The following is a 23698-nucleotide window of genomic DNA, read 5'->3' on the forward strand; positions in this document are numbered from 1 at the left end:
TCAAGTCTTGATCTTGTTTGGGGGCACCAACATACAAGTGCATTAGACAAATATATCTCACCTGGAGTCAAGAAAATACATGACACCTAGCAGCCGATCAGAGGAAAAGCTTCTTAGTGCACAGGTGTAAAGTTAAATACATGCAGAGCAGTTTTTTGTTCCTGTGTCCCCCTGTTCCCTGCAGAGTGCTAGGCTGGATTAATACAACAGGTAGAGAGATCGACCCTCCCCAAGAGAGCTGCCCTCTGATGGCTGTGTTCACGCTTCAGGAGGATTTGATTTATACTTCCACATTAAAAAAGAAAGGTCGACTTCCAGGGATATTCCATTACATAAGTGAACAGAGTCATCTTGCCTGCTCACTTTCCTGTGTCACTTCTTACTAAGAGGTTTCTCACTGTTCTAGATACCCTTTGTTTTGTTTTCCAGCAGACTTGGGCTGATAAGCTTTATTATTCAATGGAGTGGTATCAGGAATCAGAAAGATAAACAACTTTTGAGGGTATCTAAAAAATACTACCCTCTTTGGGACAGCTTGAAAGCACCTCTTACTTATCTGTTTCCCAGTAAATAAAATAAATATGATGTAGAAGAAGTGAAAGGAGTTCTAATAAGTGGCCTCCCCTGACTCTTGACCTGGCAGTATGGAGGATGACTAATTATACATTTTTGCGAGACAGTGCTAACTTCGGTTTCTGGGTTTGCTGGAGTGTGAATTTCCCCCAAATCCAATTAAGAACTGGACACCACTATAAGCTTAAAGTCTGTTAGCATCCAGGACTAGCTTCAACTCTGGGTAATCCTGCACACTCAGTGTTAACCCTTGCAGAACTAGTTATTAGTTTATTTTACGCTCCTTTTGTCTTGTAAGGTTTTTGGATACACTGTTGTCTACCCTTTTTTTTGGTCACTTCTATAACTGTCTGTCAAACTGGAGCCAAAGGAAGGACTCTAGCTTTACTTTTACTGCTGCTTAACATCGTGTGTCCTTGTTGTGTTTCTCCTCGTGCAGCTACCTAGACAGCCTAGATCGGATTGGTGCGGCAGACTACCAGCCCACAGAGCAGGACATCCTGAGGACCCGAGTGAAGACCACAGGCATCGTCGAGACACACTTCACCTTCAAAAACCTCCACTTCAGGTTAGTACTGCTTCTGCAGATCAGGCCTGTTTTTTTTGTTTTACCTTCACCTGTACCGCTTTTCATTTAGCAGAGTGTCTCTTCCTCAATGCCACATAAAGAAGAACTCCAGCCTGTAATTAATACGATTACATGCTTTGAATAAGTGTCTATATTTATGATAGTCTGTTATTTTTAATTAGATCTAATTCACTTAGAGCAAGGAGCTGTGGGAATGATGACAGAGAGGAGGGTTGGCTGGTGAAAAGAAAGAGAAAAAGGGAGGAGTTTTTATCTGACCTCGTGCACACACACACACACACACACACACACACACACACACACGCACACACACATTCAAAAGTATTGACAGGCACACAGAGCGGGGAAGGTTAATAAACTGAAAAAAAACAAACAGTTATTTATCTGGATAGATTCTCCATCGCACTGCAATTGAGTCTCTCTCTCTGTCCCAGTGTTTGTCACACATACGTACACAGATAATAACTGTGTGGCACCAATCATCGCAGTCATGCACTGAAATGATTGCTGAATGATGCTCTCTGCTGTTACTCCTGCAGTCGAGTAGGCGCTGCACTGGGTGTGTTTTGTTGAGAAGGCTTCATATTTTCAGCTCTATTGCTATTAAAGGGAGTCAGGCAGTGTGTGGGCAACTACAGTGCTCCTGTTTTGGGTGTGACCCATGAACCTACCTACCATCATAACCATCCACTCTAGCAGTGGTTCAAACAATTATCTTTAAAAGAAAACACAAAAATATAACGACAGGGTTTTAATTGAAAGGCCAAAATGTCTGGATTCAAAATGTCCATTTAATCTTAGGTACACATTTCAGAAACAAATTATTTTCTGATCAAAAGGAAACAGGTCAGTGTTTTATGCTGCAAGGATGAAATTAAGTATGTAAGTGTCTCAAACCAATACACAACCCATTTCTTAAAATGTCTTCATCATGGTGAAATGATGCCACTTCAGCATTTAGGCGTCTTTGAACTGTGTGACAACAAATGGTAAATGTATAGCACTTTTCTCGTCTTCTGACTACTCAAAGAGCTTTTACACCGCAGGTCACACCTACACATTCACACACTGATGGTAGAGGTTACTATGTAAAGCAGTGGTACTCAGCCTTGTTGGACTGAAGAGCCACATTGACCAAAAAATATTTCTGCAAGAGCCACAATCAAAAAAACCTCTTTCTTTCCTAAAACATGTGTGGGAAACACAGTAACATGACTTGCAAAGAATTATTTCTGCTGACAATTTTTCCCTTTTTTAAATAATGACTTTGGATTTTTTTTTTCCAACTAGTCCCAAATGAGCCTCAGGTTTAGTATCACTACTGTAAAGTGACCATCAGAAGTAACTAATACACATTCATACGCCGCTGATAAAGCAGTGGGAGCAATTTGAGGTTAAGTGTTTTGCTGCAGGAGCTGGGGATTGAAACCCACAACCTCCTGGTTGACCGACTCTACCAACTGAGCCACCGCCGCACAACAACTGTCCAAGATGATTGCATCTCACAATCTATCTCTGACCAGTAAATATCACTTAAAGACTGTCAGATACACATGAAATCTGTATCAACAGAATCAGCTACTCTACAAAACCTTTGAAACTATGTGAGATGGTTCATATTTCTTATTGCATCTCAGTCTAAGCATTAACAGGAGGGCTGTAGTAAAGGATGCCTCTCTCTCTCTGTCTCTCTCTCTCTCTCTCTCTCTCTCTGTCTCTCTCTCTCTCTCTCTCTCTCTCTCTCTGTCTCTCTCTCTCTCAGTCTCTCTCTCTCTCTGTCTCTCTCTCCCTCGCTCTCTCTCTCTCTCTCTCTCTGTCTCTCTCTCAGTCTCTCTCTCTCTCTCTCTGTCTCTCTCTCTCCCTCGCTCTCTCTCTCTCTCTCTCTGTCTCTCTCTCTCCCTCTCTCTCTCTCCCTCTCTCTCTCTCTCTCCCTCTCTCTCTCTCTCTCTCTCCCTCTCTCTCTCCCTCTCTCTCTCTCCCTCTCTCTCTCTCTCTCTCTCTCTCTCTCTCCCTCTCTCTCTCTCTCTCTCCCTCTCTCTCTCTCTCTCTCTCTGACCTCCTGCAGAGTGTGTGTCAGGCACACGGGGTAAAGAGCAAAGGGAGATTTTCCACTCGATTATTTATCAGGAATTACAATTTTATTTTACAGATGGTCTTTTTTAATGCTTTTAAAATGCATCTTTTAATGCCAAGATATAGTCCATTAGAGCTTACAGGTTGCCAGTTGAAGGTGAGCTCACTCCTGTTACGCCTCACATTCATTCATGTAGGCGGGAAGTCGTTACCACGCTGTTCTGTCTTTGCAGGTAGTAACAGGAAGGAATCAGGGGAAGATGGTGGATGTGTAATGGACGAGCCGGCAAAGCGAAACAGCGTTTTTAGTGTGTGTCTGAGTGTGTTTGTAAAGCTCCCTCTGTGTGTTCACACACTGTGCCTTACACAGCGTTGTGATGCAATGGTACTTCACACCCTAGGACGCCACTATCACGCCGTCAGGGCTGAAATGTGCAAAGGCGTAATGACTGTAGAACTTTGTTACGGCGCTGTTAATGCACCTCAATCTGTACAGGGCTTCTGTGTTCAATCTCCATAAACAGACTTCTGTGTGCAAGTGCATCTAAGCATCAGCTTCAGCTCAGCCCCGCCCCCTCACTTCTCAAGTTGGACTGTAAACGATGGCAACACAAGGCAGCGTATCCTCAGCCGACACTTGAAGTCCTTGAATGATGGCCTTCGCTCTCAGAGGATCCATCATTGTCAGGCGATAGCCGATGAGTTCGGATTGATGAATGTGCGATGATTGGTGTACATTTCAAACGGCTAATGTAGGCCAAGGAAATGTCCACACACTCATTTGACCGAGTGTAGCCTCACATGACATTTATGAAAATCCATAGCATTACATTTCTATCATGATGTAAAAGAATAAAAGAGGTCTCTTGTACATACTTTAGAGTGTCTGAGGGGGATTCCCAAACACTGAATAAGAAAAAAAAGGTATGAAATGAGGGCAAGACGATCACAGTAGGGTGTGAAAAAAACAAGTGAGCTGCTTAACCCTTAAAGTGTTTTTGAGATTTAAAAAAAACTGTTCTGGCTGTGAAATACGTGTGATACTACTGGACCCCTGCCATAAAAAAAAAAGGAAACAGAAACTACAGTCAGGTGATAGAAGTGACCATCCCTCCACATCTGCATAGAAAGATAAAACATCACCAGACAGTGTAAATCTACAGCTGAAAGGGAATACCAGGAAGTTTCAATCATCTTTGTAAAAGGATTGTTTGTGTGATGTCATGTGTGTTTTTGTCCATCAGGCTGTTTGATGTGGGAGGTCAGCGGTCGGAGAGGAAGAAGTGGATCCACTGTTTCGAGGATGTCACAGCCATCATTTTCTGCGTGGCGCTCAGTGGATACGACCAGGTGCTGCACGAGGACGAGACCACGGTAAGAAATGATGGTTATTTTGTCTTTTTCTTTTTCTTTATTTTCAGGGGGGGACAGTGTACAGCCAGTCAGCTGTACCAGAGATAGCTATGAGCTCATTTACATGCATATGTGCTCTCTCTCTCTCTTCTCTCTCTCTCTCCCTCCCTACTCGCTCTCTCTCTTTCCCTCTCTCTCTCTCTCTTTCCCTCTCTCTCTCTCTCTTTCTCTCTCTCTCTCTCTCTCGCTCTCTCTCTCTCTCTCTCTCTATCACTTTATGACCTGTAGAGGAGACATCACTTGTGTTGTTGTATACATTAAGACAAAGAAACAGATGGTATAAAGATGGATAATGTGCTTGTTCCATAAGTAGAGAGGGGGTGTAAGCTGACATTAAACACATGGTCTGTGTCAAAGGTTGTCAAACAGGAAGGGGGGATATGTGTGTGCTCTTGAATGAGCTACGTTATAAGTTAGTGCCAAAAGTCTTTTACGATGACATTCTGTATGAATTCATTTCATAGAACAGACTTACAGAGGGACTGATCCTCTTTCTTCTTTCTCTACTTTTTTATCTCTCTAAATATCTGGTGTCGTTTTTGAGACTGAATCATCGACAGTGGTTTGTTACCACCCTGGTCACTAACCCTAGAAATATAAAGACATTCCTTGAAATAAACATGTGTATGTGACAACAGAAGAGAAATATGGAACTCGTCAAGTTTCCTTCAAACTTAAAGTAGAAAAACTCAAATATTTTACTGCAAAAACTCAAATCAGTCTCAATCTCAAAAAGTGTATTTTCATCATTTCTTGTCACTTAATATGAACTTCAACAACTGAGAAGTCACACACACAAATTAAAATCACAAAAAAGTAAAGTAAAAGCAGAAAATAAGGCTTGGATTCCTTGTAATAAGAAGCAAGTCGAGTAGAACGATAAGAACTACTTACTAAGAACGAGTCCAAACTAAGAACAAGGTCGTTCGTCACAAGATTTTAGAGGGTTTTTTGTTTAGTTTTTCCAATTTTCACTATAATGTTTCTAAAATAGAATTAGGGCCACATTAAGGGGGAACAAATCTGAGATTTTGAGATGAAAGTCGTAAATTTCCGAGAATAAAGTTGTTTAGTTTTTAGTTCTACCAGAAGAGGAGCAGCCCTCGGTACAAATATGAGGCTCATGAGGCATCTTATGAAGTTATACTTTAGTAAAGGTTTCACAAATGAGGAAATACTTAATCTTTTAGCACATCAGCTTCACATTGTCATGTCGAGTATCAGGACCCTGAAAAGAAACAGAAACAAACTGGAGCATTTCCAGAGAGAAGAACTGCACTGAGTCTCTCTTGTGGAAGTTGAAATGTCTTTGATCATTTCCATGCAGGCAGATGGCTGCTCTTCTGATACAACCTTTTAGAATGATAAACAAAGATAAATCAAATCCATTTACAAATTTATCGTACATTAACAACTGTATTCCTGTAATTTTATGGCTTTAATCTTAAATGTTAGATTTTGTTTTCTGTAATGTGGCCCGTATACTCCGTCGTAAAATGTTGCCTTCAGTGTCGAAGGACTACATCTAAATATCTATTTTCTGTGAAAAAATAATGTACAAATGAAAGACAATGCTTGGCATGATGTGGTTGAAATGACTCTTAATGTTATTCCAGGATATTTGAGGTGTTTTTTGTTGGTCTTTTCTGAATGTATGAAATAATACAGACCTAGTTATTTTACGGAATTTATTCTATTTAAAGCTCTACGTCAGTCAGAACCATGAAATCATCAAATCTTTGTAGCTAGTTATTTTTAATTCAGGACAAAACTGTTGAAAAAGTTGACGTTCTGTAAGAGAGAAACTTTCTGCCAAGAAGGAAATGTATTGTCAGGCAAACATGAGCATAAACTTCATTTATTTGTATTTATATAAAGTTGGTTTGTCTTCATTAGATTTCACTTTCTGCTCCGGCCTCAACTTCTTCTCCTCTAACTGAATGTGCATCACAATACTTTATACTTTATTTCAGACCCATAGGTCCATATCGTTATAAAAAAGCACAGATATATAAATACAGGACATTAACACTACATGTGATTAAAATACAAAGAGACTCAATAGAACATGAACTGTAAATAAATCAAAAAGATGCTGATCAAAGCCTCGTTCAAAACACTTCTGGGACATGTTTAATTGTCAAAAAAACAAAAAAACTTAATCCAGCCATGCTGAATAATAAGAACTGCAGAGACACTGAAGGATGGTGTAAAGGCAAACATACAACATGAAGTGTATTTTATGAATGACAGTGTGCATTAAAGGCCAATGATGATTTGTACAGAACGTGCTGAAAGCTGCATCCATGAAGGGTTTGGGTGTTTTCTTCCTCCTCTTTGGAAAAGGTAACACTTCCTCAAACCTGAAAGGTCGATGAAGAATCTTCTTATAACCAGTAGAGGTGAGGGGGCAATCAATACAGCATGGTATATTTGTGCTGCGATATATTATCTGGATTCATGGCATGCTTTTTTAGTTTTTAATTACTAAAGGGGTTGCTCGGTCGTCCTTACATGTTTGTGTTCAGTTAAGTTTGATTTAGACTGAAATACTAACAGTTCAGATTGTGAGGAGCATGCAGCCTCTTTCAGGGTCTGACTTTGATCACAGTGTTGGTCAGTCTGCGGGCTCTCATTGTGTAGAAATAAAAAGTGATTTATTTTATTTTTCTTAAATAAATAAAATAAATATCTTGATCTTTTGGAAGATTTTTGTGCCTTTAATGGAGCGACAGGACAGTGGATAGAGTCGTAAATCAGAGAGAGAGAGAGAGTAGGGAAGGACATGCAGGAAAGGAGCCACAGGTCGGATTTGAACCCGGGCTGCCCGCTTTTGAAGACTACAGCCTCCAAACATTGGGTGCGCGCACTAACCACTGTGCCACCAGTGCCCCCTTAGTTACATTTTTTGTGGATATAATACACAGTTAAATAAAATAAATTAAATCGCAATATATTGTATGGCGATTCTCAGCATATCACAAAATGTTTGGAATCTCATATAATAATATTCTAATATCGAATCGGGAGTCAAGTATCGTGATCATATCGTATCGTGGGGCCTCTGGGGATTCATACCCCTAAGGTGATGACAAAACTGGATGTGGTAAATAAATACCTTAAACACATTTTCATATATTATTTAGTTGTGTTAAATGAAACATTTTTTTCCTGTATGAAAATGCTCGATGTTTCCACCACCAGCTGTGCGGCGGTGTATACATCCTGCCGTGTAACGGGAAAACAAATACGCTGGTTTGAATGCACGGTGCATGCTGCTAATTATAAGCCTGAAGTGAATCCCCCGAGACTTCAGGCAGGGAAATTATATTCAATAGCTGCTCTGTTTGTGCAGATGTCGTCAAGCCTCCCTCTGAGCTGAGAGCGCCAGAGGAACGTCAGACGAGGAGATGCTCTCACTCACAGCTCCTGTAGTGCGTGAGCTGCAGAGGTTGTTTAATTGCTCTTTCTGGTGCTTACAGATATCTGTCCAGATGTCTGCAACCTGAAGTCATGGGGATATTTTGCTGTGTTTGATAGATAAAAATGTCTCGGCTACACGCAACATGAATAGTGAACATCATACCGGCCTCTACAAAAAAGAGAAATTTCAAGCTCTTATTTCTGGCGAGAAATACAAAGACCACTTCCTCCTCTAAAGGCTCTCTTTAGATGAGACTGTAGTGCAGTGATATGATGTGTTTTTATATTATAAACTGTGTTTTTTATGTATTTCCTTCTTAACCAGGCAGCCCAGAGCTCAAAATACAAGTTCAAAACACACAAATGATACGAGGCAATATGGGACTAAAACTGGTGAACCGAACCAGTAAATGAAACATCCACAATGTTCTGTTTGCTCAGACGACATTAATCACAAGTCTGTTTGTTTAATTCATCTGAGAGAACGTGCTCTGATCATGATTCCAGTTTTCAATAAAGAGCAAACACCAGCGGGGGAGTTATAATTACCAGGCAAATCACCAAATGTTGTTTTTTTTTTAAATTTTCCCCGGCATGAATCTACACCCTCCATCATTTCTGCTACCAAACATTTACAGGCTTCTGATTCAGAAATTACAAGTACTGTGCACATGACAAATATTCTGTAATCATACAGGGAAGCTCCTGATGCTGTCTAGACGAGGGCTTAGAGTGTCTAAAGGTGTTTTCTTTTTTCTATTACCTCATACATCATTCATAGTTCAGCCTTTTAGGAAGTAAGATAATGGATGTACAAATCAAACTCTATTGTTTAATGATTTATTATTAGTTATTTTATTCATCAGTTATATATATATAGAGGTAATAATGTTTTCAGCTTCTGTCCGTAACTTCCAGTATGATGTGACACTTGAACGTTTTCCCGGGTGAAAGAGACGACTGATGATGATTCCTGAAGTGGTCACACTCCTGGCATGTGCAGCCACAAGTAAAGAAGTCGTCTTGCTGAAACAAATACTTAATAAGCATGAATAATGAGGCTGTTTAAGACCAAGTTATAACACATAAAATGCAGCATTATGCCTGATTCACCATCAAAAAAATCCAACGTAGGAACACTGAATGAAATGTCAGGAGGTCAAATATTTTTAATGATATGATTACAGTGTTCCCTCTAGGTTTCCCAATAAGGGTCAGGGGGCACTTTGTCGCCTGACTTTAACAAATCCAACTTTTTACAGTTAGTTTTTAGGGTTGTTGTTGTTTTAGTTTTGCATTTTAAATGAATGAGAAAGATTTAATCAATAGGCAGAAAATGATGCAATACAAGGTTTTTAAAAGTAGAAACGTTTGGATTTTCTGTTTGCACTAAAGAAAAATCTGACACATTGCTTTAAGGTAGGAGTGCCCTGTCTTTTTTATTTTGTAGCCTGAAAAGTGCTGAGAGAAGGAAAGATTCCAACAACATGTGGTAGATCAGACGTTGTGTTATTTAAAAATGTAGAATATAATAATGCATCATCTGCATAACGCCTAATTCAACTACATTACTGGTATATGAAGTCCCTACTGTTTGGGGAGTTATGCTCTGAGGTTGATGTGTTTTCTGTGCATGGTTTCAAGTGCTAAGACAAGGGTATGGATAATAGCAACGGGGGCAGTGGGTATTCTGAGTAACCTTGACGAGACCATCTTTAAACTGAGATCGAAAAAACAGTTTTCAGTTGGTACTTGACTGGAGGAATAGTTTAAAGTTACATTCAAACTTTTACAAATCCCATGCGAGTCAATGTAAACCAAATTAACTTCCCTTAAAGTCAAATCAAATACTTTGTCTGCGTGTATATATAAAACAGCAGGAGACAATGTTGAGTTGGAGGCTCAGATTGTTCTTTGTAGCAACCTTCTTATATTGTCTCCTGCTGATCTGTTTTTCACAAAACCAGTTATATTCAGAATAATTCATTTTGGAAAAGTTGTTTGATTATTTTTGTGACATAACAGGTTGTCTGTTGTAGTGTTTTTTTTTCCTTTTGTAAGGATGTTAATGAATCAAAATACCTCCTCGCTGGCCCTTTAATAAATGTTTTGACTTATATTGTGCTGTATGAACACAAACATATACACACACACACACACACACACACACACACACACACACACACACACACACACACACACACACACGCTGTGCTCATGGACGACTTTCTCTTCGTACCTCCCTTCGTTCTTTTGAGGAACTGCTTGCATTGTGGTTTTTTTTTTCTGCCTCTCCTCGTCTTGCTCTGTGAAAACACACACACTCACCAGATTTCAAAACGACACCTTGTGTTGGTGAACACTGTCCTGAAAAGTCCTGTCCTCCTGCCTCTAAACACTTTCTTTTTTCAGCACTATGGCGTGTATGTGTGTTAAAGTGTTTGTGGCAAAAGGTGTATCGTTAAGAGGAAGTGTGATGTGTCTGGGTGGGCAGGGGGGATGGGCGGGTCCCTTGCATTTTTCTTGTTCCTGCTCTAAACTCCGCCCTGCAGCATCTCTGGCTCCTTCCGCTCCTCCTGTCACTCTCGCCATCGACTGTCCTCTCTAACCAATCAGCAGTCAGATCTTCTGCAGATGCTCCTCCCACAGACAGGTATGAAACTTCCTGATAGGTTTATGCACAGAGTTGAAAGCAGTGTCTCTTTCTGTTTGTAAATGAAGTAAATCACTTTTCAGTGTGTGCATGTGTGTGTGTATCTTTGCACAGCTTTTTGTTTTTTCAGTTGGTCACATGTTTCATTGCATGCTCTCTAACTCTAAACATCTGGACCAACTATCTGTCGATCTGTGCATCCATAACCTTTAAACACTCCTCTGAATAATAGAACTCGTTATTCAAACCTCCTTTCTTCTGTCATTCCTCTGGTTTGTGAGGCTTCAGTCGTTTGATTGGTTGATGGGCAAAGTCAATCACCTGTTCTTCCCTCCTCTGTAATAAAGGAGGAAATGAAGGATCATAACCAAAGAGAAACTGCTTTCAACTCGATCCTAAAGAGAATCACATCTGTTTTCATCACAAGGCACTTACGTATGCAGGGCAGATTTCATGACTCATTAGGTTTTTTTTTGCATGAGCACTAAAACGTAATGGTTACAGTTAGATTGCTTTTCACCTTCCACAGATGTCATTAGAAACTTCTATTTCTGGTGAAAATTAGTTGAGAGGGACAAATCTTTCTCACAAGGCTTTCACGCCTCAAACTGGAGAAGGGGGAATCCCATGAGGTACTTATAATAATGATAATATGCCTCGTGATAAAAAACAGAAAAACATCTGTAATATTTGAATCATTGCTTTTGGCAATCAACTACATTTTAATGATTTGAATCAGTTTTAGATGCAAATGAAACAGTATTTAAATCATTGTCTTTGATCATCTTTGATGTTTGTCTTCATATCACCCATGGCTTTTTTAATTATAAACATTATCTCTAATTTGTTTTCATTGAAAGTTTTCTCCATCATACATTGAAAAGTATCTTACACAGAAAAACAGATTACATTCTCTACCTGAGAAAACAGTTGCTAAGTCGTAAACTTAAGTGTGCACTGTGTGGACCCACTTCCTGTTCTGTTATAGAGTCTACCTTATTATTTATTATGTCCACAAAGTGTTGATGCCTTCGGCAGTCTGTCAAAATAGAGATGACATAAAGCTCTGCTCACATGGAGCAGGTTAGTTCCTGAGGCACCTCCTGCATGATAACCCCATACAGAGAGCTTCTACTCAAAGCTTGCTCTATGGCGCCCCCGGTGGTCAAAAACTCCACAGGGGCAGGCCTACTTTCAAGCTTGTTAAATACGACAGTGGCTCAAAGTTTCAGACCTTAACTTGCATGTCTTTGCTTTACTCAGCCTGCTAACAATTTCTGTAAGCGATATGTTGACACACACACACACACACACACACACACACACTCGTGATGCAGCAGTAGACCAGAGGAACTCCTCAGTACCTCTGTTCTGCTTTTTCATTTTTATTTTTCAGATCCTCTTTATTTTACTGGTTTGTATACGGTCTCTGTGATCTTGATTTTACAACCTGATTTGGCTACTTGTGTGCATGTCCTTTGAAAACATAAATTCTGAATAATTGTCTTGTTGATTTTTTTTAAATGTTGTATTCATGAACTCATTAGCCTGCATTATTGTGATTATGAGCATACATTACAACATGCATTAAGTCCAATTTAACCGTTGTTCATATCTCTCCTACAGAACCGCATGCACGAGTCTCTGAAGCTGTTTGACTCCATCTGTAACAACAAGTGGTTTAATGAAACTTCCATCATCCTCTTCCTGAACAAGAAGGACCTCTTTGAAAACAAGATCATCAAGTCTCCACTGTCCATCTGCTTCCCCGAGTATACTGGTACATATTCATTCACTTAAGACTGATGGTCTGTTTCTGCTTCTTAGAAATGTTTGACAATAGGAGACTTCTGCATATGTTTCTCACAAAGCGATTTCTGTTGCTAGGTTACATAAGTTGACTTCCACTTCCCTCTGTAGTGACTGTAAAGTCAGTATGAAATAGCTCTGTATGCTACATGTTTTCCCATTTACCAAGAATACATCATATCAATGTAAAGTCATCCTGTTCTGGCATTAGCACGAGCTCTAGACCTGGAAATTGTACCCTCGAAAAGATGTGTGTCAGGTTGATTTCTCATCCAAAAATGATCCAGGTCTGACAATGGCCATAAATGCCCTGGCAAGAGGGATTGAATATGTGGGTACAAGCAGTGTTGAGGTCTCCCAATCTCCAAATATTCAAGGCAGAAAGGATTATAAATCGTATTAAAAAGTAAAAGGGTGAAATAATGAATAAAATCAGGACTGTTAAGTGTAAAGGAGAGGGGCAGGAGTTTGTTAGAAGTGAATGTAATATGATATCATGAGGGGGAAACAGCAGAACGTGAGAAAATGAGACAGAGCACAGTGTGAGAACATTGAGAAAAAACAAAGAGCAACACTGTGGGAAAGCAAGATGGAGGGGAGACCAAAACAGCAAGACTGTGAGAAAGAGAGAATTAGGATTCCAGACCTGTTTCCTCTCCTCTTCTTCTCCTCTCTGTATTCTTTTACATGGCAGACAGTTTGCCTATTCTGATGCACTTCACGGTGCTGCTGATTGGCCGAGAGCCAAGACGTTGTTAGTGACCCACAATCGACTCTGATCACTGAGATCTGAGTCATTTTAAAAAGTATTTTAACAATTTAAAGCTGCCCATTAAATCCCCCTGCACGCTTGCACTACAAAGCAGAACTAACTCCTGAAGTAAGTAATGGACCTGAAGTTAAAGAGCACACAGTAGATTTGGCACTGCTTTAAAATGAATCAATATACAGCACAGTGTGGATTATGGATCCATCTTTTTTTGGGCTCTAGGACTTTCACTGTCTGTCACACTTGCTCTGTTGCTGTACACAGACTATGATAGATTGGCAATATTCAGAAACGGGCAGTCTTTCACAGCAATAACCACTCTGACTGGAAAAAAAAGTTGTCCATGTATCATGTTTATTCAAGCGTGTTTGGCAGTAAGCACAGCCCTCTGTACGCCTCAGCAGAATGTGTGCTGAGCAAGACAGACAAAGGTTAATTTCTCAGAAAAGATCAGAAAATAGTGCTGATGCAGAAAACGCTGATATGACTGTTCAGATGACTAACAGCTCTTTTAAGCCTTCACTTCACTCTAACGCTCTGTGTCACCTGTGTGTGTGTGTGTGTGTGTGTGTGTGTGTGTGTGTGTGTGTGTGTGTGTGTGTGTGTGTGTGTGTGTGTGTGTGTGTGTGTGTGTGTGTGTGTGTGTGTGTGTGTGTGTGTGTGTGTGTGTGTGTGTGTGTGTGTTTTCTTTCTAGGTCCAGACACTTACCTGGAAGGAATAGACTACATTAAGTGTCAGTACGAGAGCAAGAACAAGTCAACCAGCAAAGAGGTCTACTCCCACGTCACCTGCGCTACGGACACCAACAACATCCAGTTTGTCTTTGACGCCGTCACTGATGTCATCATAGCAAACAACCTGCGGGGGTGTGGCCTGTACTGATGAGCCTGTTTTAGCCTTAGCCAATTGATGAAGGGGGGTTTGTCTTGTATTTATGTACAGTATGTTGTACCTGCTTGTCCATCACTGGTTATGTGATGTCCTTTGATAATAGTTCAATCTGTGCTGTGAACTGTGTCACTGATGGACTCCACATCGACAAATGGATTGTTAGAGCGCTCGTATGGTTTGTTGATTCATTAGCTCGTTGAAACTTCTTTCAATGTTTTCTTTTTTGTCTTTTTTTAATTCCTCCTGAAGGAGAACCAACGGAAAACTTCAATCACGCTGTACTTCTTGCTTATGCTTGTATATAAACTTCAGATCTCTTAAATCTCACACAATAACTCTCTGTCAGCTCAACCTGGATTCATGGGACCTAGTTGGACTTGTTTGTACATAGAGCCAGAGCCTTACTTAAAGAACTAGACTGGTAGGGTGTCAGATAACCCAGTGTTTATGTCGACCACCCTGTGTATGGACGCTGTAGTCCTCCTCACAGCGACCGTGGGTTTGAATCTGACCTCTGCCTTTTGCTGCATGTCATTCCCCTCTCTCTCTCCTCACAACATGTTCTGTCTCTCTTCAGCTGTCCTATCCAATAAAGGACTTACAACATGTTGACTGGTGCAATCCAAGCAGTTGATTCAGAGCGCTCAAATGTAATACAACAGATACAATCTCTTTACCCAACATTGCCTTAGACTTTTGCCTTACTTAGGACTGATGAGAGACTGAATATTAATATAAACGCTCTATTCCATCACAATGGTGTCTTTCAGAGCACTGAGGACGTCTGTTTGTCTAAGAAGAAATTAAAACATGGATATAGATATAGATATATCATACATGGTGTGCTGCATAGTGTCTGTCTGCATTGGTGCACTGAGCCATACTTAGTGACATTGCTATGGGAATGAATACAGAAAAAAGTTAGTGGACCATTTATTGTGACACAACTAAAATAATTTAAACTATTTTCACAATAAAATGTCACTGAAATAAGAGAGAATTTTTAAAAAGTTTCTTCAATGTAGATTCATTATGATACCTTGAAAATAATTATTTATTGATGTTGATGTTAAAAAATACATTCAGTTAGAAAATTGGTTCCCAACCTGGGGTTTGGGCCCCCCTAGATTAGATTAGCAGAGATGATTATGTAAAATGGTGATAACACACTTACTGAATAGTTTATGCAAAGGTCTTTGGGTAAAACAAAGCGACAACCTCCAGTGTTGAAAAATGAAGCCTATTTGGAAGAGCAAAAAAACTGCAGATCATCGAGGGCCCGCTTGAGGCTGGCTCCAGGATCCCTGGAAGTCACACACCCCACATGCGCCTGTCACTGTACAGAGGTGAATGTTTTTATAACGCATCCATTTTGAGTTTATAAACGATCAAGTTACGCATAGTTAGTCATGTAGTGATTGACACTGGAAACAGTGTGGTTCAGTAAGTAACAGCATCAGTAACTTGATTATTAGAAATCCTGTTGGCCTTGAATCTGTCTCATGTGGGAGAAATTCTGTATTTTGCCCCAATGGAAAATCAGAAGAATTATACTTTTGATCTAGTCTTTTTTTCATCGACATTTAATGAACAGGATTTATTTTTTCCAATGGAAGAAGTTGCTGTCTGTGATGTTCATTCTGGCATCTTCCTTCTTCTCCATGGGCGCCACCTTCGATCATATTTTAGAATTGATTTTCCTTCCTTTTCCGTTGCAGTGTGCTACGGTCCAGTATAAAGTCACTTTAAATGAAGAGCTACAAGAGGCAGGGTTCTGACTTCACCACACAGTTCTCCAATAATGCTTCAAAGGAAGCATTGATTTTTAAAGGGCCCTGGGGCCACATCCATTGTGTTGGGCTGCACGGTGTGAAATCCCCACTGTCCAGCACTCTGCTGTAATAAGCCAGTGTTGAGGTTTGAAAGCTTGTGTGCTGGTGAGCCGATGAGCTTCCTCTGGGACCAGAATGTCAACCTTGTGATGATTGCTGTAGCCCTGATGTGTTGCTTTGTGATGAGCCTGTTCTCTTCTTGCTGGAGGGCGGTCGTTCAGAGCTGCTCAGGGATGAGCTCTGATGTATTGTGAAGTGTACAGTTTGGGTAAACACTTGAAATCTTTACATTTGAGAGAACCAAAGACGTGCATATATAACTAGACAAAAATGTTCAGCTTTAGACTTCTCAGTTTACAGCATCATATAAAGGCTGAGTCCTCGTTGTGTGTAGGGCTGAGCTGAGTGTGTTTACAGCTTTAGTGCTAAGAGAGCTCTCAGCACACAGAGGCAGGGAGCGTCTTTATTTATTTATGAGCAGGGCATTTTCTTTATCCAATCTTCCCCTCGACACTCAGAAGGCGAGGTCGAGCCTGCACCCTCTGCTTAAATCTGTGACTTTCTGTCAATAGGTAGATGACATCATCAGCCTCTCGCACTGTATTTGCCAACTTCTCTTGAACTGACCCATACGCACAAAAGAACAAACACATCACAAGCAGCAACACGGTTTAAAGAGAGACAGTTTCATAATAGACATAAATGATGATCAGGACCCCCTGCAGGAGAACATAGTGACATCCTTTACAGTTATCGAGGTAACTTCATGGTTAACTCTGTCACCATGGTAACGTATGCTTAGCAACATATAACCTGCTCCGCTGCAGGTTATGTTCAGGATCATGTTAAAAATAAGACATCATCCTGTATGAAACTCAGCTAACTGACCAATCAGATCCCTTGATCACAGAGCTCTGTGAGCTGATCATGAGAGGGGAGGGGGGAGAGAGACCGACACACACACACACACACACACACACACACACACACACACACACACACACACACACTGTGTTCCCTGATATTATTGTTCATTTAAAATGTATGATGGTGAAATATATTATTCATGCTTTACAGTTTTCATCCTACAACAGAGACTAAATAAAGCACTGAAGCCTGAAGACTTTTTGTACGTATAGGATATCAAACTAAGCGTACGCGATGCTTTGAAATACATTTTCATATTCATATAAGCCACACACCGCTCCGTATACTTTCAGGCTGCAGCTGAAATATAACCTCTTAAACATTCAGACATGCCATGCACATGATAGATAACTCATTTAAGGAGAGAAACAGGGGTTATTATATTCACTTTGTGCTCTCAGGGACATTAGAAGCCTTAATTTTTCTCAGTTATCCTACATTCCTCACAGCTAATATGTTAACCGTCTTGTTGGCTTTTTTTTATATCAATTTGCTCTGAGTTTGTCAAATATGAGACTGGTCCATGATAGTGAAAACCTGGGTGTGTTGAGCACAGTTTGTCATGTAAGCCCCGCCTCTTCCTCCTGTGCTGCCAGCGAGTGACCTCGCTGTTCAGACTGAGGTCACATTGGAAAAATATCCAATCTGTCTTCGATTTGGGTCCACATATGAACGTGGCCTGAATCTGATTTGAAAAGATCAGTTTCCATGTGACTTGTGTTGTTCACACTGTCATAAAAATAAAAACAGATTGGAGTCATATAGGAGCATTCATTCATGTGACTTCTGCCACAGAGACAGAGAGTGGCTTTGTTTGCATTTACCTTTTGTTTTTTCATTTGCCTTATTACTTAATGTGTGTGGGTTCCTACACTTGTGTCTATAAAGAGTTGACTTGAGCGTGTGCACCAACGTGTTCTGACTTGCTTTTTTATACCATAAAAGAGTAAATCAAAAAGCATCAACTGTTTTTTTTTTTTTTTTTTAAATACTATTGATTCTTTTTGCGTTGCACCTGTCTGCAGATGCTTGTGTAAATGTATTCATGCTAATGAACATGTACATGTGTTGTTGTTTGAAGTTCAACCGCCTCCTAAGGGGGGTGCTGTGGTGGAGTTGGTATCAGTGTATTCATCACCCAGAACACACCTGTGCAGCCTTTCCACATAAACACACCCTCAACACACACACCTGCAGACAGAAGCACTCGCACGCACTGATGATACAAACACTTGGGATTTCAAAATGTCACAACACCTCCTGCTGGTGCCAAAAAAAATGTAAAAAGACCAAATTCAACCAAAAATACTCAAATCGATCGGTTCTCCTACCAAACAGGAAGCCTGATTCTGAAAGCTTCCACTCAATAAATAGCCTGACTCACCATTGACTCGAGGATGGTTTCAGGAAGTGCATTACTTCCAGTTACTCACCTCCTAAATTCTCAGTTGCCACTCTCCATTGTAGCTTTACCCTCCTTAATGCACATCATACTCAGTGATATAAACCTGTTTGTAAATTGTATAGTTGCCAAACTAATATGTCACGTTGCCATGTTGAAAACATTAAACAATCAGTTCACACTGTTTTTAACATTCACACTGCTCTGGAATCATGTCCTAGTTAAAAACAGTTTTTGTTTGCTTGTTCCTCCCTAAGAGTGTTCAAGTGTTTGAATCAGCATTTCTTATGTGAATAATTTAGTTCAGAGCTACCATTGCTTGATACAGAGCAGAACACTGGATGAGACATGGCTGTTTTAATTATAAAAAAAAGACACTCCTTGCCTTCATTGTTAGATTGAATACATACTACATACAGTACATGTCCCAGGATGTATGCTTGAAAGCCTGAAGAGCAGCCAGCAGTACACATGCGTTGAGCTGGTGAAAATTCCATCCACAGTGTTTTAGTTTGCTCCAGTTCACATAGGGATGAAAGGAAAATGCCCACATTCATGTTTGCCCTCAGGGTGGCACAGGAAGCATAATGTTCCAGCTTTTTCTCCTCGACGTCTTACATCCCTGTGTCCACCTCAGGCAGCGTACAGAGGGGGGACGTTCTCCTTCTTGCTGCTTTACAGATTCTTTAGATGAAATACTAAATCAAGTCATATCAGATACATGTTTTGATTAATTAGACCTCAATGTATTCAAAATCAACTTTAATATAGCACTGTATAAGAAGGGATGTTCATTTAAAGGACTATTACTTCCTTTTTTTATAAACAAATTTCTATTTCTACTGATCTCATCCGATACAAGGTTAAGTTACCTTAAAGGTGCATTATGGAGCTTTGGTAGTGAAATTTGAAAGTTGGAGAAGTGAAACAATTCTGTTATATTTTCTGAAATGATTACACAAACTTTACTCAAAGGAAAAAAATTGTTCCCTGGAACACTGTTTGGAGCTAAAAAGTTACCAGGAGAGTTACACTTTCACTGTTGCGGACCCCCCACCATAGCTTCTCGCGTAGCATTTTATCTTCAAACTGTGTTCCAGGGACCAGATGTTCCTCTGAGGTCAGTTTGTGTGTAGAGTTATGAACATATACCACATAATATGTACACTTCTCCAACTTTCACATTTTTTCTACCAAAACTCCATAGTGCACCTTTAAGAAATGATGGAGTATGTTCCCAAACTTTTGGCCTACAATGTTGTAAAGTATTGAAGTCATCTTTAAGCCCATGAACGTTGTGCCTGCTGTGGCTGTTGTTAAAAAGTTCCTCATAACTATTCACTCTTTCAGAATGAAATTGTATTCCCAACATTGTGTTTACACTTCTTTAGAGATGCTAGGTGGCTACTTGTACGGCTAGTTAAAAGACGACACTTTGAATGAGGAAGTGGATGTTCAGCTAACCGTTGACAAACTGGCTAACCCACACATTGCCGTCATTAAATAGTCATTAAGACGATAGAGGCTAAGAGCTAACGTAGCTAGCTGTCTGTCATTTAGCTAGCTAGTTAGCATGGTCACAAACAGGGCAATAAGTAAACGCAGTGTACATAGATGTGTTGGTACCACAGGCCTTTGGGTCTATTGCTGCCTTCATGTGCTCCTCCGAAATATCGTAGTTACTGAATTACCAGTAACAAGCACATGGCTCTGCAAAATCGTCTTTATGAGTGTGGGAAATTGGGAAATTTCATTGGTACCTGAGTTGCCGAGGTTGTTATGTTTGCGAGGTGTTTCAGGGAAACAAAAATGACAACTTGAGAACAGTGTCAACAATTGATGACGGAAAAAAAAAAGAAGTATTTTGTTCATTTGTTCACAGTTAGCTATCGGTTATTTTTATTAGTTGCACATTTAAGTATATAGTATATGCATCATGGTGCAGTTCATTCTTACTTGTGTTCATGTAGTTTATTTGATCACTGAAGCCAAACCCCTAAAGTGAATAAGACGTAGTCATAGAGGAATATAATGTGTTGGCTATCCCTCGCTGTAACCGTTTTGGTCCTCTCTCTCTTTATGTCTTTCTCTCCGTTGTTTTTGTATCGCTGGGTTATTTGGCCACGCTACAGAGAGGGGCTTATGAATAATACAGTTTTATGTTAGTTTGTTCTTTTTTTGTGGCGGCTGGCTCTGATGTGAATGATGCAATCAGAGGTTCATTCAGGTTCCTGGTTATTCTGGGCGGCAGGTGGTTCCACAAAAGAAATGTTGGCACCCCGTACCAATTGGATGCTTGGTAAAAAATAAACAATTTCTGAAAACCAACAATAGCACAAAGATTACGAGTTTTTCTTTACTTTGACATTGATCCCAAATGGAGTACCAAATGTTTTCCATGTAAGATATAAACGAGCTCCTGTTGTGTCTTTTTGCTGTTTTGTATTTGCCTTTAAAAAGAAAAGATTTCCTGTAAATGCTTTTTGTTTATCTTACTGTGTGCTCAGCTTTCCATCAACCCTAATGTTAAATAAAAGAAGCATTTCAGCTTCCTCACAACCAGGGACATCCTGTTCTTCTGCTGTACTGTAGAGGATTCAGATAGCTGCTGCAGGGTAAATAAACCTAATGAGCTTGTACAGAAAAAGGAGGCAGAATATAACTTGTAGACCTTCTCTCAGCCCTCAACTCTCTGTTGCCCACACCATTTAACCCCTCTCTTAAAGTTACAGACAGGTGTTGTACAGACACCTGCAGCAAAATCCAAAACATGTTTTCTTTTTGTGTTTTTTGTCCATATGTGTGTGTGTGTGTGTGTGTGTGTGTGTGTGTGTGTGTGTGTGTGTGTGTGTGTGTTGTATTTTACTGAGCACTGTAAGTAAGATGCGTCGGCTGTATCTCCCTCACTGCTGTAATAATTTATTGAAAGTTGTATTTATACCTGAGAGAAATGTCAATAAAGCACCACGTGAGTAACTTGAGCCCCATGATTATTTCCTGACCTCGTGTGTGCGTGTGTGTGTAAAGAATATGTGAATGAAAATAGTTTTTATTTTTTTTCTGCTTCCATGGCACTTGGTGATTATGAACACTTTTGTACAGACATTTCCTGACCAGGCCAGCTTTCTAAATGAACACTGCAGCTGTATCTTGTCATCGTGTGTGTACGTCCATGTGTACACGTTTGTGTGTGAGTAAGAGATAATCACTCCTGGGTCGATATCCTTGTCATTGGATATTATGCATCCACAATGTAATGTAATTAAAGATGCACACGCAATAAAAAAAGTTTTACCTCGCCCCCCCCAACCCCCCCACACCCTTCCAGTGTCTCTATCTCGCCTGTCTTCGGTCCTTTCCCTCTGAGTAAATTTTTAATTAAAACGAGAGGCAGCGGGTCTGTTTTTTTATTTCTCTCCGTCTTTATCTGTGAAACTTTTCGGCTCATTTATGTCAAGTTTAAACTCAAGGTTGGCCATAACAGTGATAATCTCTCCTCAGGTTTCTTCCAGACTTTGTCACATTGTAAAAGTAATTAATGTGTGTTAACTCCAACTTTTCCCTTCTTTCTTCTTCTCCTCTCTTTCATTTCACTTTGTCTCCCTGTCTGTCACTGATCTTCTCCATATGCCCTCCCTATCATCTCTCTCCTGTCCTCTCTGTTCAAACCTCCTCTGCTCCCTTCATGTTTCCCTCATCTTATGTAACCCCATTTTGTCTTTTTTTTGCACTCTTTGTCGTCTATACTTCCCCATCCGTTTCTTTCTCCCTCGTTCATTCCCCTCCTCTGCTGCAGAATCGCATGCACGAGTCTCTGATGCTCTTCGACTCCATCTGCAACAACAAGTTCTTCATCGACACCTCCATCATCCTCTTCCTCAACAAAAAGGATCTGTTTGCCGAGAAGATCAAGAAGTCTGCACTGAGCATCTGCTTCCCTGAATACACAGGTAATAAAAAGTAACATCCTGTTTGTTGTTATGAGTGTATAGGTGTGAAATAGCAGCTCTCCAAAATACGGAAGGTGCAACAAAACTTGACAAGGAGAACAACATCGATTTTTCTTCGAGAAAGAAAATAAGCTATGAAACAGTGAATCTGAATCCAATTACACAGGACAGAGAAAGAGCCAAGTGAACCATAAATCCACTGATCGGCTTGTTAGGCTGTGAAACAAGAAACATGCAGGACTGTTTTAGCTTCATCCACTTCATGAAGAAAGATATAAACGAGCTGGTTCACCTGCAGACGTCTTCCAAACACGACCACGAGTTGAGTTAAAGTCAGTGTGGAAAATGCTCCTCCAGCTTATTTGAAAAAGGACTAGTTTTTGACATGTTTGGACATTTTGGCATACTTACCGTCTTCTTGAACAGGAGCTGAAAAGACAGAAGACAACAGTTTGCTAAGCTTAGCTTAAAGTTGTCTCTTTCCTTGTCCATCTTCACGTTGGCTTTATAAGTTCGGAACCGCCACAGGAATTAGTCCTAAAACCCTGAAGTAAGTTAGCATGTTAGCGCCATGGGGTCTAACGTCTAAAAGTCAACGGGGATTTTGAATGTGTTTGTGGTTAGACTCCTGAAGTAAGGTCTGTGGTTAACACAAGCTGAAGAGATGTTGGTGTTTTGTTAGACCACATAAACTACGTTAGGTAATACCTCCACTTGTGAAGTTTGAAGTTTTTACACGTCTTTAAAAAGGCGGTTGCTAACAAGTGGCTAAATGTGACTACAGTGGTTGTCGGGGACATTAAACGTCATCACACCGGACACAGAGGCCGGGAACTCTCTCACTAGTCGGAGATGTCTCCTGTAGGTTTAATCTTTAGGTTAAGGTGAATATTAAGTTAATAAACTATTTATTAAACTACATGGATTAGTTTATCAAAGATCGTCTGAAGCATAACGCTAATGACGTCACAATCATCTGACCGTGGTGTAGTTAGCTTTAGCATAACGTTAGCTTTTTACTTCTGTCGGCCGCATTAACTCTTCAAACATCATAAAAATGATGTTCTTCAGTGAAGATTATCCTGATGAACAAAACGCCTACGCTTCAGAAACATGTGTTTGCCACAGAGATTATTTTCTGCAATGATCCAAAATCCAATGAAAACATCCCATAGGAGAATTCTCCTTAGACCCCATGGCGTCGCTACTTCCGGGTTGGCCTACAAAAATATGTCATATGGTTTGTTCTCTATAGTCCCATACTGTAGACATCAAGGTAACAGCTGAATACACATACCATAACATCCGGTACCTACAGTATTTTTTGAGCTATAAAGTTTGCTGCGTCTTCTACACCAGTGCGACCAATACACCAGTATAAAATGCTGACACA

General features: G+C 40.2%; 1 protein-coding gene across 2 annotated transcripts in view; it reads left to right on the top strand.

Annotated features, from left to right (window-relative positions):
* The window catches only part of LOC132973436 (guanine nucleotide-binding protein G(o) subunit alpha), a 121568-nt gene that overhangs the window by 91145 nt on the left and 6725 nt on the right, over positions 1 to 23698 (top strand). Inside the window, exons 5-9 of one of the 2 annotated variants that reach the window (XR_009673002.1) lie at positions 1013 to 1141; positions 4480 to 4609; positions 12351 to 12504; positions 13998 to 16598; positions 16752 to 21331. Coding sequence is in view for 1 of the 2 variants with exons in the window: in XM_061036902.1 (XP_060892885.1) it covers positions 1013 to 1141; positions 4480 to 4609; positions 22152 to 22305 (413 nt within the window). In the remaining variant the exon portion in view is untranslated. Of the gene's footprint in view, positions 1 to 1012; positions 1142 to 4479; positions 4610 to 12350; positions 12505 to 13997; positions 16599 to 16751; positions 21332 to 22151; positions 22306 to 23698 lie in introns of those variants that run through there. The other variant, XM_061036902.1, reaches the window with a different exon arrangement.

The sequence above is a fragment of the Labrus mixtus genome, chromosome 4 (genome assembly GCF_963584025.1).
Source record: "Labrus mixtus chromosome 4, fLabMix1.1, whole genome shotgun sequence".
Taxonomy (NCBI): Eukaryota; Metazoa; Chordata; class Actinopteri; order Labriformes; family Labridae; genus Labrus; species Labrus mixtus.